The sequence below is a fragment of the Ricinus communis genome, chromosome 8 (assembly GCF_019578655.1).
Source record: "Ricinus communis isolate WT05 ecotype wild-type chromosome 8, ASM1957865v1, whole genome shotgun sequence".
In the NCBI taxonomy this organism is placed as follows: domain Eukaryota; kingdom Viridiplantae; phylum Streptophyta; class Magnoliopsida; order Malpighiales; family Euphorbiaceae; genus Ricinus; species Ricinus communis.
In genome coordinates, this window is record NC_063263.1 from 10,604,512 (window position 1) to 10,622,715 (window position 18,204).

The window sequence follows — 18,204 nt, forward strand, 5'->3', positions numbered from 1 at the left end:
ATAATATTTTTTCAAAAATTAGTGAGCTAATTAAACAAATAAAGAAATTAAACTTCATTTATATTTTTGGTTCTTAAAAGCTTATTGGGAAGGTCCATTTCCACCGTCTCTATTCATTTTCTTCCCCTTTTTGTGCCACCCAAACAAAGAAAATAATCACAATCAACTTTCCTCTCTTTTCTTTCTCCCCGCTTCTCTCAAAACAAACAAAACCTGATGACCAATTCAGATTTTACTTTCCTATAAAACAAGTTTTAATTCTTTTGTCCCTTTTAATATTACAAATTATAAAATAATATTGTATTTTCTTATTTCATTCTTTTTCTTTTTTTTCATACAAGTCTAGCTAACTAGCCAAATCAGCCAACAGTGAGTTTACAACTTTTCTATAACAGATGATATAAAACCAAATGAATTTTATTCTCCAAATCATTAGATAAAGATCTGCTTAAAGTCATAATAAGATATGATTGGTATTACATTTTTAAATATCTGCTTGCAAATGATATATCAGGAAATCTTCTCGTCAGCATAATGAGTTAAAGCAAGTTGCCTGCCACTGAAAAGATTTATTTAATGGGAATCTATTTGAAATGCTCCAAGTTATCAAATTCCACAGAGGTTAACATTGTATTTTATTTACTACAGAAGGACAAGTGGAAAAGTCAGTCACCACTTGGGCAAAGATTTCACAGTTTCAGATTTCTCTATACATATTTTCTAATGAGGCATTAAAATTAGTAGTATTACAAGGTTTTAGGCACGAAGATGCACATGCATATGTAGAGACAACATCGCAATTACAAACTTCTAGCTCTATACAACTTAACATGTTGGTGCTAATAAGTTACATGGTTAATCTTCTAAAAATCGGAGCTTATTTAATATCTCTTCCAAACCTTTCAGAGTGATCTTGTAGTGATCTTCGGATTTCCGACCTTCCTCTACAACCCGCACGATGCTTTTGTATAACTGATCATACCTGTGAACTGCGTTATTAATATCAATGCCACCAGTACTGTGATCAAGAACATATGATCGCTTTACGTCTTTCCTCCATCGTGTAAGGATGTACTGAGGTGGGATCTCCTCCAAGCCATTTTGATTCAGGACACTCAGTGCATGCCTGCATAAATATCCTCTAAAGTTGAATAAACCACAAACACAAAGAATATCCATTTCGGATGTGTTGTACATGACCTCAAAGTCTCTCATTTCTTGCCTGTTGCCCTCAACTTCAACTTGTTCTTTGACTATGTATGTTATTAATGGCCCATCAAGATTGGCCTGTCTCGTGCTAAAACAAGCATACATGCCCTCCACCTCCTTTTCAAACCTCCTTAATATTTCATTAGTGTATAATTTTGAGAGTTGCAGCTCAAAATAACATCTAGATTTTAGCCCGGAACTTGAATTTCTTGAATCTTTATCTGCCAATGCTTCAAGCTGATGATTCGTCTGTAGAGCTTGATCATACTTGTTCAAAAATTCTTTCAAAGGAGTATCTTTATCCAGATATCCTTCAAAAACTGAAGGTACAATCTCATTTTGCTGAAATGGAAACAAGCCTGCCAAAAATGTCTCTTTCACATAAGCTGGAACCCACTTTTTTCTGTCTTCATATAAATTTTGGATCCATTTATTATCCCTGATTCCATGCTGATGGATCATCTCCTCCCAGGCTGCTTCAAATTCCTCTGGCTGTAGAAAGTAGTAAACAATTCTACTGAAAGCCACTTTAATTGCTTCAAATTCAAATAAACCTCCCAGATTCTCTGGAACACTTTGCAAGATATGTGACAAGTAAAGGCAATGTGAAGCTCTCGGAAAAACATCAGCAAGAGCAGTTTGCAAATATGTGCACGGATCAGTAATGACAGCTTGGGGAGGACGTCCTAACATGCATGTAAGCCATGCTCTCAATAACCATATATATGACTCAGTAGTTTCGCCTGCAAGTAAACCACAGCCCAATAACATGGATTGTCCATGGTGATTTACACCAATAAATGAAACCAGTGGTACTTCAAATTTGTCTTTCAAACATGTAGTGTCAATCACAATGACATCACCAAAATAACCATATGCAACTCTAGACCTTGAGTCAGCCCAGAACAAATTCCTCATATATCCTTGCTCATTTCGATCAACCACATAAAAGAAATCAGGATCCATCAACTGCACGCGGCAAAAGAAATCTTGAACTGCTTGGGCATCCCCTTCTTTAAGCTGCAATTGATGGGAGTGAAGAAGATCTGCATATTTTCCTTCATCATCATCTACATCTCCATTTCCCTCAGCATCTACAATCACAGTTCGATACAGCCTAATTTTCTGCACTTCATCAGGACTATCCAGCTGCAATGTCCTTTTGGTTCCAGCACCTATGAGCTTATGTGATTTATAGAATTTTCCACTTGCTGGGCTAATTAAGTGATTGTGCTCAATCTCGACTTCAATAATTCTCCACCTTTTATTTTCCATCAACCTAAATTTTATCATTGCGGGGCAACCAGTTCTAGTTTCAGGTCTAGGTTTGTTTGCTTCACTTTTTTTTTTGAAACCGGCACTACTGCAGCTAAACTTTCCTCTGTATCTTTCTTTACTCTTTCTATACCATGTATTACTTACTCTGACCCCAAATCCCTGATCCTTGGCGTAGCAATTATAGAAGTAATACACATCCTCGTAGGAATCAAACTCCATTCCAACAGCAGGAGGTAGAGGATTTTCTCCCTGGATTACACCAGTCTGACCAACACACTCTGTCATGGCACAATCTCCTTCGATCTCAAATTCATCGGTATCATTGTCTCCTACTGGCTCTGTGTTGAGAGACACTTCATCCATCTACAATATGCACATAACACAACAAACATATATAAGATTGATGACACTGGTACTGCCGCTAAGAAAATGATAAAGCAAAATATCAAAAAAGGCACATCCGTACTGCATTACACACACACACACACACACACAAAGATTGCTAAAAAGAGTAGATACCACAAAACATCAAAGTAACGATGGAGAAGTTTGTATCAGTGCTCAAGTTTCAAGATCGAATCAACAGAGCACAATTCTTAAACCAAATCAACAGAGACATCAATTTTTTTCCACGACACACAGACATCAATTCAGCACAACTTAAAAAAGGTACAATTTTTGGCTATGCCAAATGGAAATGAAAGTTTGGCATATAGACCCTTTCCAAATTAAAGCATTACCCATAACTCCAAAACGAATAATTAAGATCCATAGCATAAAAATTAAGCATGATACATAATTTAAAAGAAGAAGAAAGAAAGAAAGAAAGGAAGAAAGAAATCACCGCGATGCAATAAGAGTAATAGTAACGTGAAAAATTTATTGGGTTTTCTAGCAAAAAGACCAACTGCCCTTGAACTAGTAATTGAATTAAAGAGTCAAGAGTGTTGAGACAGTTTGAATCAATAGGACGCCAAAATTAGTGTTCTTAGCAAAAAAGAGACAGTGAATCGGGGCTTTCTCAAGCGTGTTTAATTTGGATGAATATTTTCCTTTATTTTGATATTAGCCCCGCTTGTTTTAAATGATTTTACATTTACCCTCTGTTTTTTCCATCATATTATTGAAGCTCATTTTTAATTTGATCATGTTTCTCAACAGTGAGATGCTATATATGTTTTCGTTTCATAGACTATTACAATTAAAAATATACATTTTTTAAGAAACTCTTTTTTAAGTATTCTTTTTAAAGAAAAGGCTGTCAGTTAAATTTTGGCACCCAATTGTTCTTGGAAGTAATTACTATTATTTTTCTCTATGAGTTCTTGTAAAGTAAAAGCTTGGAAAATAATTTTTTTTTTAAAAAAAAAGCTTTAATCAATTTTAATAAATAACAATTGACAATTAACAATTAACAATGTTAATCAATTGCTACATTTCATGTATAGAATTTCTCAAAGGAAAATATTAAATACTCGTTTAGTCATTTTACATTTATTTTGGGTACCTTTAAAGTTTTTATGTACACACTTAAAAGCAAAAACTAAAATTTTCAAATCATAAATGGATAACCAGGAAGAAAGAAAACAAGAGGAGGATTTTTGGGAAAATTATCAGGCGTAGCCCCTGAAAAATTATATCTAATACACATTTCCCAAATACCTCACACATGGTAATTCTAGCAATTTTTCTTTGTTGACACAGTAAATTCTGTTTTTTTTTTTTTTTTTTTCTGTGGCTTTTAAAATGGACTAGACTGCAATTCTATTTACAATAAATCTTGCATCTTTACATTGAAACTATGCTTGCTTTTCTTCTACCTCATGAACCCTATTCAGTGACTCCTCAAATGCTTGCAGTGCAACACTGTAATGGTCTAGTGATATCACCCCCTCTTCCACAACTTGTAAGGCACTTCTATATAACTGACTGAACCATTGAACACGTTCAGTAGCATCAGCTCTGTTCGAGCCATGATCTGGAATACACAAGCGCTTGTAATCCTTTTTCCACCTTGAAAGAATATACTTAGAAGGAACTTCTTCCACTCCATTAAAGTTAAGCACACACAATGCATGGCGGCATAAATAACCGTAAAAATTGAAGCAGCTGCAAATGCATCTCACGTCTCCGGCACTTCTATTATACAAGACTTCATAATCTCTAATCTCCCTCCTATTTCCTTCGCTCATGACACGCTCCTTGACCAAAAAGATTATGATCGGTCCATCAACATGGATCTGAGTTGTGCTAAAGCAAGAATACATTTCTTCCACCTCGAATTGGAACTTCCTAAATATTTCCCTAGTGTACACTTTTGATAGCTGCAACTCGAAAGAACATCTGGTTTTTAACATGAGGCCAGAACTTCTAGACTCAATATCTGCAAGAGTTTCTTCCTTGTGCTTCTTTTGTAGGGCTAATTCATACTTATCTAGAAATTCTTTTAAAGGAGTTTGCTTGTGGATGTATCTATCAAAAAATGGATTTAATGCCTCACCTGGTTGAGCAGTAGACATTCCAGCAAAATATGTGTCTTTTAAATAAACCGGAGCCCACCGAACCCGATCTTCATATAGTAATCGAAGCCACTCATGATCAGCAACTCCAAATCGTTGGACCATAAATCCCCATGCAGATTCAAATTCAATCACTTTCAGAGTTTCATAAACTGCTTTATTAAAAGCCTTTCTTATTGCATCATAGTTGCGCAATCCTCCCAATTTTTCTGGAACTCTTCTCATGATGTGTGACAAACCAAAACGATGAAGAGATCTTGGAAATGTCTCTGCAACTGCACTCTGCAAAGCCTTACACCTGTCTGTAATAATAGTTTGTGGCATGCTCCCTGATAAACATGTAAGCCACGTTTTAAACAACCAAACATAGGACTCTATTGTCTCACCTGCAAGCAGGCCACAACCTAACAAAACATACTGGCCATGGTGATTAATCCCAACAAATGCCACAAGTGGTATCTCATATTTTCCTGACAAATATGTGTTGTCGATATAGATGACATCAACAAAGTAACCGCATGCAGCCCGAGACCTAGCATCGATCCAGAACACATTTCTCAAATGCCCTTCATCATTGAGATCCATCAAATAAAAAAAGTTTGGATTAGTCAACTGCATACGACAAAGGTAGTTATAGATAGCTTGTGCATCACCCTTCTTAAGGTTCAGTTGATTGGGAGCTTCAGCATAACTTCTTAGTTCTCTAGCATTTGAACTTGCATGCCCATTACCCCCTGCATCTATTACAAGGGCTCGGTACAGTTTAACAGTTCGTACTTCTGCATCCGAACTTGACTGTAACTTCTTTTTTGTTCCTGTACCCATCTTCTTAATGGATTTATATATCTTAGCACCTAAGAGGTGGTTGTGTTCAAGTGTGACCTCTAGCACCCTCCACCTCTTAGAATCCACCAATCTCATCCTTAACATTGCAGGACAACCAGTTCTTGTTTCCTTTCTTAAACGATTTACATCTTTAACTCTTTTGAAACCCTGACTACTACAACAAAGCACTGCACCATACTTCTCTCTACTGTTTCGCTTGAACCACGAATTTTTAACTCGAACACGAAAACCAACTTCCTTAGCATAGCAATTGTAATAATTGTAAGCATCATCATAAGATTCAAACTCCATTCCAACAGCAGGAGGAACAAATTCTTTCCTTTCCTCAGGCAAACCATTTTCACCATGCAACTCTTTTTTCTCACCATCTTTTTCTTCCCTACTCTCATGCGGTTCACCCTCAGGAACTTGCTCATTGCTGCAGAGAGCCTCTGCCATCTGTCAAATAAAATCAAACCCCTCATACCACATGCATACTATACAACAGCATAATATCAAAGCAATAAAGAGACAGAAACACTTAAATATATCAAAACAAACTATATAAGTTATCAAGGTCTATCATCAATATACTTACTAGCACCAAACAAATGCTTGCATACAAAAATTTAAAAGGAAAAAAAAGATAAATAATAAGTTTAATTTTGAGGTCTAAAACAAAAACTATATTTGAAACCTTTACTTCATCTCGATGAATCTCTTACAATCATCATTATCCCCATCAGCTTTCTCATTTGAAAGTTCTGAACTACTAATTTGTATTTAAATGAAGGACAGCAATGAAAAAGTTTAAAAAATTATCCAAACCAGCTCAAAGTACTAGTATGAAAGCCTGATAATTGATGCATTATCTGTGAAGAAAATACAATCATTACCTGTCTCTGAAACTCCCAAGCACCCAATCGTGAAAGGATCCTGAAGGTCTAAGCTGAATCTTGAAGACTCTCAATTCGTCTAAATTTGGTATATATCAAAGTAACTACCTTTTTGTAAACCCGGAAACAGTTAACCTGAAAAGAGGGGGGGAAAGCACAAGAAATAAGTGAACTTAATAACATATTTATGATCAAACCTTGAAAAAGTTGAACAATAAATAAACAACACCACACCACTACAAAGTCATCAGCAATATTTTTACAAATTGTAAATGCAAATTTTCTTTCTTTCTAATCAAATTTCAATAACAACATTCATTAACAAACTAGCAAACTATAACAATGCAAAAACCATTATTAACCATAACTGTGTTTATACTATAATAGAAAAAGTTAACAACAGCTATTGCGCGTCAATATTGCATCATTACACATATATTTACATAAAATTCACTAATATCATAATTCTTAGAAATAGGTAAAAGAAGGAGAAAAAATAACTCAATGAAAGAAACATATAAATTAACACGTAAAGATAGGGACTTGCGATGATGAAACTCACTTGTTTCTGGGTAATTCTGGATCCGACGGCGAGGATCCGGCAACCCGGTAAACCCGCAGTGGCGACTGTGATATCTGTGTGCGTGTGTTTTCTTGGCCTTTGCTTTCTTGAAATCAAGAGAACTCGACGGGTGAGATTAGACTTTCCTCAGCTGTGATTCTGTCCGGTTAGTTTGTTAAGAGTCCTATGCGTTAACGGTTGTTATTGCGCCACGTCAAAGTAAAATTATCAGAATATCGATGTGGGTTATTAAACGACGTCAACACTGTTAATTATGTAATAATAATAAAATAAATTTATTTACTAATACTAATTATTTACGTGTGTGTTAAGATCGTTATTATTATTTTGATTATGAAATTTAATTGATGAATATAATTTAATAAAATTTTAATATTTAATATTAATTCATAAAATTTAAAAAGATAATAACAAATTAATTATTTTTAAATTTTTAAATTTTCTAAAATATTATAAAAGTTATTTATTTATTAATTTTAATATCATATAAATTAATATATAAATATAATTGATATTACTAATTTTTCAGAATTAAAAATTTATTATATACTTAAAATATAATTTTTATTAAATTTAATATCAAAAATATAATTTAAGATGTTACTTTTTAAAATTAGAATTATTATTTAATTACAAAATTAGTTAATATAATATTAAAATATAATCGATATGCTATTTTTATAATAGAATTAATATCATTATCTAATTAAAAAATTATTTATTAGTTAATATAATATTATAATGTAATAAATATATTATTTCTTAAGATTAGAATTAATATTTAATTATAAATATAATTTATGAATCAATAAATTAATAGAAAAAATTATAACATTACACGTTATTTTAAATCTTATGTGTCAAAAATAAGTACTCATATCAAAATAAATTTATGTGTCAAAAATTAAATATAGATGTTTTTAGAATCAAAAATTTATATATATATATATATTTGTCAAACTAACATTAATTTAAAATATTTTTAAGTGTTTTTTTAATAAATTTTTAAATATTCTAAAATATCATTAATTAATTTTAATAAATTATAAAAATTATTTTAATAAACTAATTTATTAGTTATATAATATTAAAGTGTATTTAAAGTATTATTTTATAAATTAAATTATTATTACTTAATAAAAAATATATTAGTCATATAATAGATAAAGATTGTATATTTATATATTATTTATATATCAAAATATATAAATATTAATATTTTTTAATATATCAAACTAAATACACAAATCCAACAAAATTTATTAATTGATATATTAGCTATATATACAATTAATCTTAAAAATAAAATCAATACGGTATTTTAGAATTAAAAATTATTATTAACTAGTCTTTTATTCGTGTGTTGCATAGTTGTTATTATTATTATTTCGATTATAAAATTAAGATTATAGATACAATTTAATAAATTTTTTAATATTTAATATTAATTTATAATACTTTAAGAAATAATAGTAAACTAACTATTTTTAAATATTTTAAATTTTTTAAGATTTTATTAGTTTAACAATATAAAAATTATTTTTAAAATATTTATTTATTAATTTTAATATTATATAAATTAATATTATATCAAAGAATTTTAGATCTCAAAAGTTTATATATATATATATATATATTAAAAATTAATTTATTAATTAATATAATATTAAAATACTATTTTTAGTATTATAATCAATATTTAATTAACAAAATAACTTACTAATTAATAAAAAATATGTCATAATTATTTTCTATAAACATACAATAAATATAAAATTACACACACACACACATACATATATATATATATATATATATATATATATATATATATATATATATATATATATATATATATATATATATATATCAGAAATAAGTATGTATTTCAGAAATAGAAATTATGTATAATTTTTGGATACAAGGGAGGGGGAATACCCCAGCAACAAAACAAGAAAAAACAAAAATCAAACACTAATAACTCTAGGCCAAGCATGACCAATAGCATCACCAAGGATAATATCAGCAAGCTCCGAACAAACCACCTTCATCTTATGGTTATGATTATTTTTAAATTTATATCCTTTTTTATTATTAAATATTTGATTTAAATTTCAAATCTCAAATCTCACCCCCATACTGTAAGTGTGATATTATTATTCCTTAATTTTTTCAAAAGAAATTAATCATTAATCCCTTAAATAGAAATATTGAAAAATTTGATTCGATGGAAACTTATCTTCTGCTGAAGAATTTACAATTACTAGAATTTAAATCTTTCGACGTTAGAAACAAAACAAAACATTTTGAAATATACATGATTTTACAAAAGTTGAATTCAATTGAAATGTGATACATGATTTATCCGTAACAATGCCTATATCTCCCATATATCAAGAGGTTCCTGAAAACTACATAGCAGTAGGAACGATGGATTCCTGCTTGAACAGTTTTCAGTGATGAGACATAAGAGCAAAAGAGCATTCAGTCTTAAAAGAATGATAGTTCATTTCAGAGAGATCTATACATGCTTGTCTGCTACAAGACGGACCTTATTTAAAGATTCTTTAAATGCTTGCCAAGCAACCATGTAATGATCTTGAGATATCATGCCTTCCTCAACAACTTGCATTGCTCGTTTGAACAAGTGATCAAACCACTGAACCGGGTTACCAATATCAATATTGTTGACTCCAAGATCAGGTATGTACAAGCGCTTAAAATCCTTCCTCCACCGTGCTAAAATATATTGGTAAGGGATTTCCTCCACCCCATTGTAGTGCAGAATGCATAATGCGTGGCGACATAGATAACCTTTAAAGTTGAAACACCCACAAATGCACCGCACTTCTGCTCCTGATTTATCATACAGTACCTCAAAATTCCTAATATCACTCACATTTTCCTCACCCTCTCGCTCTTTGATCAAATATGTAACTACTGACCCGTTGACATGAACTTGCGTGATGCTAAAACAAGAAGACATCATCACCACCTCATCTTGGCATTTCCTAAATATTTCATTTGTGTACACTTGGGAAAGCTGTAATTCATAATAGCCACTTGTTCGCAACTTGAGGGTCGAGTCTCGAGACTCAACATCATCAAGAGCTTCCTTCTGATGTTTCTTTCTTAATATTAATTCGTACATGTCAAAAAACTCTCTCAAGGAAGTCTGATGATGCACATAACCATCAAAAAATGGGATCATAAACTCACCTCTTTGGAAAGTGGACATTCCAGCAAAAAAAGTGTCTTTGGAGAAAACTGGAGCCCACCATTCTCGATCTTCATAGAAAGTTCGAAGCAACTCATGATCTGCAATTCCAAAACGCTGGGTCAGGCCTTCCCATGCCAGTTCAAATTCATCCACCTTTAAAGAGTCATAGACAGTGGTATTCAGCATAATCTGAAATGCATCATAGTCCTGCAATGCTCCCAAGTTCTCAATAATTCTTTGCACAACATGTGCCAAAGAAAGACGATGATTAGATCTGGGAAACACCTCCGCAATTGCACTTTGCATGGCCTTGCATTGGTCAGTAATGATAGTTTGTGGAGGACGACCTAACATGCATGTAAGCCATGCCCTGAATAACCAGATATATGTTTCAAATGTCTCATCTGCAAGCAAACCACAACCGAGCAGAACAGATTGCCCATGGTGATTTGCTCCAACAAATGCAAATAGTGGTACTTCATATTTTTTTGACAAACATGTTGTGTCAAATATTATCACATCTGCAAAGTAGGCATATGCGGCCCTTGACCTTGAATCTATCCAGAAAACATTTTTCAGAAACCCCTCATCGGTGAGATCCATCAAATAGAAAAAATTTGGATCTGTCAGCTGAACCCGAGAAAAGTAATTATAAATGATCTGCGCATCTCCTTTCTTTAGCTTCAAGCGCTTGGACCTATCAACACGGTGGCTACTCTCTCCTTCATAAGAATTTGAGCTTCCATAACCAAGTGGATCTGCAGTAGCTGTTCGGTATAATTTGATTGTTCGTACCTCGACATCAACAGTTGGTTCTATTTTTCTTTTAGACCCAGCATCCATCTTCTTGTGTGACTTAGAATTTTGTGCTCTTTCAGGATCAAAAGAGTGGTTGTGCTCAAGCTTGACTTCATCTACCCTCCACCTATTAGATTCCACTAACCTCAACCTTATCATTGCTAGACAGCCAGTTCTTGTTTCCTTTCTACGACTATTTGCTTCTTTCATTGTCTTAAAACCCTCGCAGTTGCAACAAAGCACTGCACCCCGTTTCTCCTTGCTGTTACGTTTTGTCCATGAAGATTTCACCCTGATGGCAAATCCCAACTCCTTGGCGTAACAGTTATAATAATTATAGGCATCATCATATGACTCAAACTCCATTCCCACTATAGGTGGAGGATAATCATGCCTCTGAGACTCACCATTTTGAACATCTACCAAAATTGTATTGTCTCCATCATTATCATGAACATGGTCTTCAATATCAAGAATTTGATCACAATTACTCTCAACGTCGTTACCTTCAGTTTCAAGGTCATGGCTGTCAATATCAAGGTTGTTATCTTCAATCTCAAGTCCATTTCCCTCAATCTCAAGACCATTCCCCTCAATTTCAAGGTCATTTCCCTCAATCTCTAGACTGTTGCTATCAAATTCAAGATCACCGCCTTCATCCTCCAGCAGTTGCTCACTGTTCTGAGAACCTTCTTCCATCTGAATTGCAAAACAAAAAATATAACATAAATGAAGTTGGCAAGCAATGACTCGCAAAATTTCTTTGCAATCTTTCATCATGCCATAATTAGTGCAAGTCTGAAGTCACCATCATATCCATTCGGTTTTTCTTCACTTTCAAAAAAGAAAAACGCTCTGCTGATGATCTCTTTTAAAGAGCACATTCATCGACTCATCTATAGGATATCATACCTAAAGCTGCTTCTTCAAAATCAAGACTATATTTCCTGGAAGCATAATAAAACATTAGATTGCAGCAAATCCCATCACCTCTATCTCTAGTGTGTTTGTTTCTAGATAACTAAACAATTACTTGCAAGTTCAAATCCTCACCCAATATTTTCGATTCATGATCCCACTCTTCTAAAAAGATGTGCAAATTTTTAAGAAAATAATCATAATTGATGACTCCTTCCACATTAACATTGTCACTTGTTATTTATCATTTCAAATTCAAATATAAACAACCAAAAACCTCTCACCTTATACGCTGATTATATCTCAAGCAAAACATACACGGCTCAAATTTACTCAATATGGCTGCCAAATTTCCTAAACCGCAATACTGAAATTATTTTCAGCCTAAAATCCCAATGCCCTAACCAATCATTACAACTACAATTAAAAGGTTAACAACTTCCCTAATAGAAAAATAGAAACAAACCAAAGCTCAAAACTCAGAAAGTCAAACAGAATTGCTGGAAATATGTTCAAAAAAAAAAACTGAAATAATAAACTTACACGTAAAGGTACGTACTTGAGTTTATGAACCTCACTTGTCGCTGGGTAATTTGGGTTCTGACGGAGAGGATCCGTCGACCCGGGAAACCGGCGGTGGCGACCTTGATATTTATGTGCGCGTAATTATTATTTTTCTTTTTCGCTCTTGCTTCGTTGAAATCAAGCGAACTCGACGGGTGAGGTTAGACTTCCCTAAGCTGTGATACAGTGACTGTGTCCACGGTGAGTTTGTTAGGAGTGCTATGTCGTAAAATTACTCCACGTCCAAGATAAATTTTCAGGACGGTTGGTGTGTGTTGTAAAACGCCGTCGTCCAGCGCTGTTTGCTATTCTGTTTTTCTTTTTTTTCTTTTTTGAAATGTGCTATTCTGTTTTAATTCTTTTCAAAAGGAGGAAGTATATTATATGACATCCAAGAGGTTAGATTTTCATCCGACAGTATTGCTGTTATTTTTATTATAATTATTTTTTAATTTAAAAATTAAGATTATGTCTTTTATTACAAAATATTTATAACTTTAATAAAATGTAACAGTTCTTCTCAAATATATATATATATATATATATATATATACACCAGTAATTTAATAAATAGCATAATGCTAAATTTACCCTTAAGATTAAGCGATGATGTGTAAAAATTCAAGAACCTATGTCTAAAATTAAATTAATAATCCCTAAATTACAAATCAAAACAAAAATCTCAAATTCCTAAACCAAAATTAATAGAAAATCAATTATTTCTCAACAGTAGCATTTCCAATAAAACAACAGTAGCAATGGATAAACAAATTATTAATGGAGGTGAAACTTCTTGCACCAGAGGTTTCAGGTGACAGATGAGCTCATTCCCAATGAGGATGATGGAAAAGGCCTGGTTCAACAATAGTAGCTCGCGAGTCATCCATCTTCTCTTCAATTCATCAAACACGACCAAAAGCCGATGAAAACACCATAAACATTGAGTAGGAGGTTGAATAATAAACTTACCTAAAATTTGATGGGGTGATTTAGATGGTGAATGATAAGGATGATTATTGCTGATATCAACAGGTGGAGAGTGTTTGGTTATTTTATTAAAAATAAATATTTCATTTAATATTATATATATAAATATTAATTTAAGTTCGTATTCTTTTTTAACAAGAGGATGGAATAAGAAAAAAAGAAATAAATATTATTAAAATAAAAAGATAAAATTTAAAATTCAATTATGAGATAAAAATAATTAATTTACTCGATTCAGCATATTTTAATAAATACTAGATCAGGATGAAAATATTATAATATTAATTAAAAAGTCAATATTTAAAAAAAATACTGATTGCAAATTTCAATTTAACACTTTTGTACAATAAACAAGAGATTTAACTATTCTATATACAGTCCTTTTAATAAATTAAGAAAAAAATATTATTGTACAAATTTAAAATATTATATATATCATTCATATTTTTAGTATTTTAAAATTCATTTTATTTAAATACATAATAATATATTATTTATTGATTTGTGCTACTTTTATTTGCACCTTAAATAAGTTTATTATAATGATAAAATTATAAAACGGTTTAAGTAGCAATTTGTCTTTTAAATTTGTTGGTTAGGTCCAAATCGTTCCAAAATTAATTTTATGGTCCAATTTTTCTTCATATTTAATAAACTGGTCAATTTATTTTCAATTTAAAAAGATATATTTCATCCTGATAAAAATGTAAACCCATAAATTCAAGAATAAAAAATTTGATTTGTTAATTTAAATAATACATAAAAAAAAAAAAGATAAAAGTATTTCTTTTTGGGTCTGTATTTTTATCAAGAGATTTAGCAAGAAAAATAGCAAGAAGATTTTATTTTTATTTGAATGATTCTTCAATTTTCATGGTGACTTTCCTCCACTTCCAGATTTTCATTGCAAGAAGATCTCCTTGCATGTCATCTTCTTCGTCTTCTTCTTTAACTCTTGCTCCAGTAAATGCTACAGTTTTATCTTTTTCGGCGTCTTCATCTTTTTCTTTCTCGGCTTCTACTTAGGCTGTTTTGAAGTCAGACGAAGAAAGATCTTTTAGCCATCTGATCAAGGTGGTGGGATAGGAGACAGTGGTTGCATGGATGTGATAGAGCCTTTTAGATACATAGAAATGGTTGAGAATGGTTTTAATCGGACGAACATTTTCTATATGAATTTCAGTAAGGATAAATTTTGCATCTAGAACGTCACCGGCCGTAAAATAACCATGAACAAATAGTCATTCAAACCCAAACTGAATAAGGAGCCACAAACACCAACTCAATTGAACGACGTCGTCACCAGCGGTAGTAACAATCCATCTCAAGCCGGCATGATTCAATTACCCAAACTCTTTAAACTCAATTTCACAATTTCTTTCTATTTCTCTTACTCGTTCGTGAGTGCTTATGGAATTCTTTCATTTTGTAATTGAGAAATATAGTTTAAATAGGAAATTGAAAAGACTTGCTCTTAAGAAGATAAATTAAGCCTAAACTTCTTAAGGTTTTTCTTTTCAATGAATGTTAGATTGATGGAGGAAGAAAAATAGATTTAAGAACGAGTTTTTTTTTTTTTTTTTTAAATTTATTAAACAAAAAAAATATTATATTTTTAATATTAAATACGCGCGTGGTTATATAAAATGAGTTGAAAGATGATAAGAGAGCGTTAGAAAAATAGTTTAACAAAATTTTAAAAAAGAGTCGAAGATAAAATATAGTTAATAATTTTGTCTTTTTGACAACAACTTGTAGAATAGAAAGGGTAACTTATTCATTAAGTAATAAAGTCGGTGTGGGCCAAAGCAAGCCAACTTAGACTCCTCCAAATAATAAGTATTTCGTTGGAGGACAGTTTGGTAAATTTGATAAGGCAAGTGCTGTTATAAATACACCTCTTCCATGCTCACATTTCTCAATTAGCATTCGAAAGCAAAACCTAAACCTAATCTGAGTCGCCCTATCCATTTCTCATTGTATGCTTCTCTTCTTTAGCATTTCTTTTACGTTTATGTTGCAATTTTCATTTTTCTGTTTTGTTTTGCTTGATTGATCTTATTTTGATGATCTGATGGCTTTGGATTTTCGATTTTCGGTTTTATGTTTGGATTCTCGATTTTGATGATCTGATGGCTTTGGATTTTCCAGTTTCGATTTTCGATTTTATATTTAGATCTTAACCAGATTCTAGTTTTATAGATCTAATTATGTAATTTGGTATGCATGTCTATGTGATTATCTTCTTTCTTTTTTTCTTTTTTTTTTAAAAAAAAAAAAGATCTATGGGCTCTTAATTATTGATTATTTCAATTTAATTAGTGTTGATTTCGTCTTAGAGACTGATCTTTGATTTGGTGTTAAATTTAGTCTCTATTAGTTCTTATTTGTTATTTCCATCGGGAATCTTCAGTTTCTTAACATTTCTTTTTTTATAATTATTTTTAATTTATCTTTGTGGTTTAATTGATCTGAAGAGTTAAAATCCTGATGCGATGAAAATGAAAGACACTCTTATTCTGTCTTTTAGGTTTTAATGTGATATATTGATTGTTGCTGCTTAAAAAAAATTGATTAATGGTCAACTTTTCCCAATTCAATAATCATCTTGTTAATGGTTTAATTATGTTCTCTCTTCTTAAAGAACTAGGGTACAGTTTACAAGCACTAGCTCTAATTGATCTTATCATTGTTATTTCTGGATGGAATATTGGGTTTATATGTTGAGTATAATTTCGTTATCTTTGAGAACAAAACAGAACTGAACCACATATGATGTAGTCAGTTTCAGAATTTCTTTTCTTAGATGCTCTGCAAGTGTATAATGAATGTCTATTTAATTGTCTTATAGATAGAATTTTTTGTTTTGTTTGTTTATATTAAATGTTAGAATAGCGATTGAGGATTAAACGCTGATAAATCTGTCTTTTATCAACAGATGCAGATCTTCGTAAAGACACTAACTGGCAAAACTATCACCCTTGAGGTGGAAAGCTCTGACACCATTGACAATGTCAAGGCTAAGATCCAAGATAAAGAGGGTATCCCGCCAGACCAACAGAGGCTGATCTTTGCTGGTAAACAGCTGGAGGATGGCCGCACACTTGCTGATTACAATATTCAGAAGGAGTCTACTCTTCACTTGGTTCTTCGACTACGTGGTGGCATGCAAATCTTTGTGAAAACCCTCACTGGCAAGACAATTACACTGGAGGTTGAGAGTTCAGACACCATTGACAATGTCAAGGCTAAGATTCAGGACAAAGAAGGTATTCCACCTGATCAGCAGAGGCTGATATTCGCTGGCAAGCAGCTAGAGGATGGTCGTACACTTGCTGACTATAATATTCAAAAAGAGTCTACCCTTCATTTGGTGCTCCGCCTCCGTGGTGGCATGCAAATCTTTGTAAAAACCCTCACTGGCAAGACAATCACCCTGGAGGTTGAGAGCTCGGATACCATAGACAATGTCAAGGCCAAGATTCAGGACAAGGAAGGGATACCACCAGACCAGCAGAGGCTGATCTTTGCGGGTAAGCAGCTGGAGGATGGCCGCACCCTTGCTGACTACAATATCCAGAAGGAATCCACTTTGCACTTGGTGCTCCGCCTTCGTGGTGGGATGCAAATCTTTGTGAAAACTCTCACTGGTAAGACAATCACCCTGGAGGTTGAGAGCTCTGACACTATTGACAATGTCAAGGCTAAGATCCAGGACAAAGAAGGTATCCCACCTGACCAGCAGAGGCTGATTTTTGCTGGTAAGCAGCTAGAGGATGGGCGCACCCTTGCGGACTACAATATTCAAAAGGAATCAACCCTTCATCTGGTGCTCCGTCTCCGTGGTGGCATGCAGATCTTTGTGAAGACCCTTACAGGGAAGACTATAACCTTGGAGGTGGAGAGTTCAGATACTGTTGACAATGTGAAGGCAAAAATTCAAGACAAGGAAGGCATCCCACCAGATCAGCAGAGGTTGATTTTTGCTGGGAAGCAGCTTGAGGATGGGAGGACCCTTGCTGATTACAATATCCAGAAGGAATCTACCCTGCACCTTGTCCTTCGTCTTCGTGGTGGTTTCTGAAGTGTCTGATTGTGTATTTTGTGATTCTGGTTTCTTGACGCATTCTACTATTAATGGCTTTAAATAAGTTTTTTGAACACTTAAAATTTGCTATGTTGATCATGTTTCTATTCTACTTCTAAGTCCTGTAAATGTGTCACCATGTGGCCATTAGTAATGAAGTTTATTTGCTTAAAATAGCCTTTTTGGAATTGGGCACCTATGCTTCATGATCTTCGGGAGATTGCAGAATTCTGTTTACTTGTTGCGTTGTGTGTTTGCTGCTAGCTTTGTTTGATGACTTGCTGTTTGTTTAGAATGCTGATCATTCTAATTATTGGTGA

General features: G+C 32.8%; 3 protein-coding genes across 8 annotated transcripts; 1 reads left to right on the forward strand and 2 right to left on the reverse strand.

Moving 5' to 3' along the window:
- Positions 1 to 603: 603 nt before the first annotated feature.
- Positions 604 to 7,456, reverse strand: LOC107261142. Its single transcript, XM_048378684.1, is given in 4 exon segments — positions 604 to 2,908; positions 4,288 to 6,290; positions 6,728 to 6,862; positions 7,290 to 7,456. Coding segments are annotated over 2 exon segments (4,056 nt in total). The 5' UTR covers positions 6,728 to 6,862; positions 7,290 to 7,456; the 3' UTR covers positions 604 to 855.
- A 2,139-nt stretch (positions 7,457 to 9,595) lies between these two features.
- LOC107261140 (protein FAR1-RELATED SEQUENCE 8-like) lies at positions 9,596 to 13,320 on the reverse strand. Of its 6 annotated transcripts, none has more exons than XM_048378448.1 (3): positions 12,806 to 13,320; positions 12,241 to 12,275; positions 9,596 to 12,027 (listed from the first exon to the last, which is right to left on the reverse strand). In XM_048378448.1, exon 3 carries the CDS (start codon positions 12,025 to 12,027, stop codon positions 9,832 to 9,834), a length of 2,196 nt encoding a protein of 731 aa, XP_048234405.1. In that variant the 5' UTR covers positions 12,241 to 12,275; positions 12,806 to 13,320; the 3' UTR covers positions 9,596 to 9,831. The 6 variants fall into 6 exon arrangements, with proteins under 6 accessions (XP_048234405.1, XP_015573762.2, XP_048234404.1 ...); XM_015718276.3 differs by having other exon boundaries at positions 12,137 to 12,275; XM_048378447.1 differs by having other exon boundaries at positions 12,790 to 13,320.
- A 2,300-nt stretch (positions 13,321 to 15,620) lies between these two features.
- LOC107261143 (polyubiquitin) lies at positions 15,621 to 18,072 on the forward strand. The gene is made up of 2 exons (XM_015718285.3): positions 15,621 to 15,776; positions 16,736 to 18,072. The coding sequence occupies exon 2, from the start codon at positions 16,736 to 16,738 to the stop codon at positions 17,879 to 17,881; it is 1,146 nt and encodes a 381-aa protein (XP_015573771.1). The 5' UTR covers positions 15,621 to 15,776; the 3' UTR covers positions 17,882 to 18,072.
- Positions 18,073 to 18,204: the final 132 nt, after the last annotated feature.

Coding starts and splice junctions, on each gene's coding strand:
- LOC107261143 (XM_015718285.3), top strand. CDS start 16,736: ATGCAGATCTTCGTAAAGACACTAACTGGCAAAACTATCACCCTTGAG.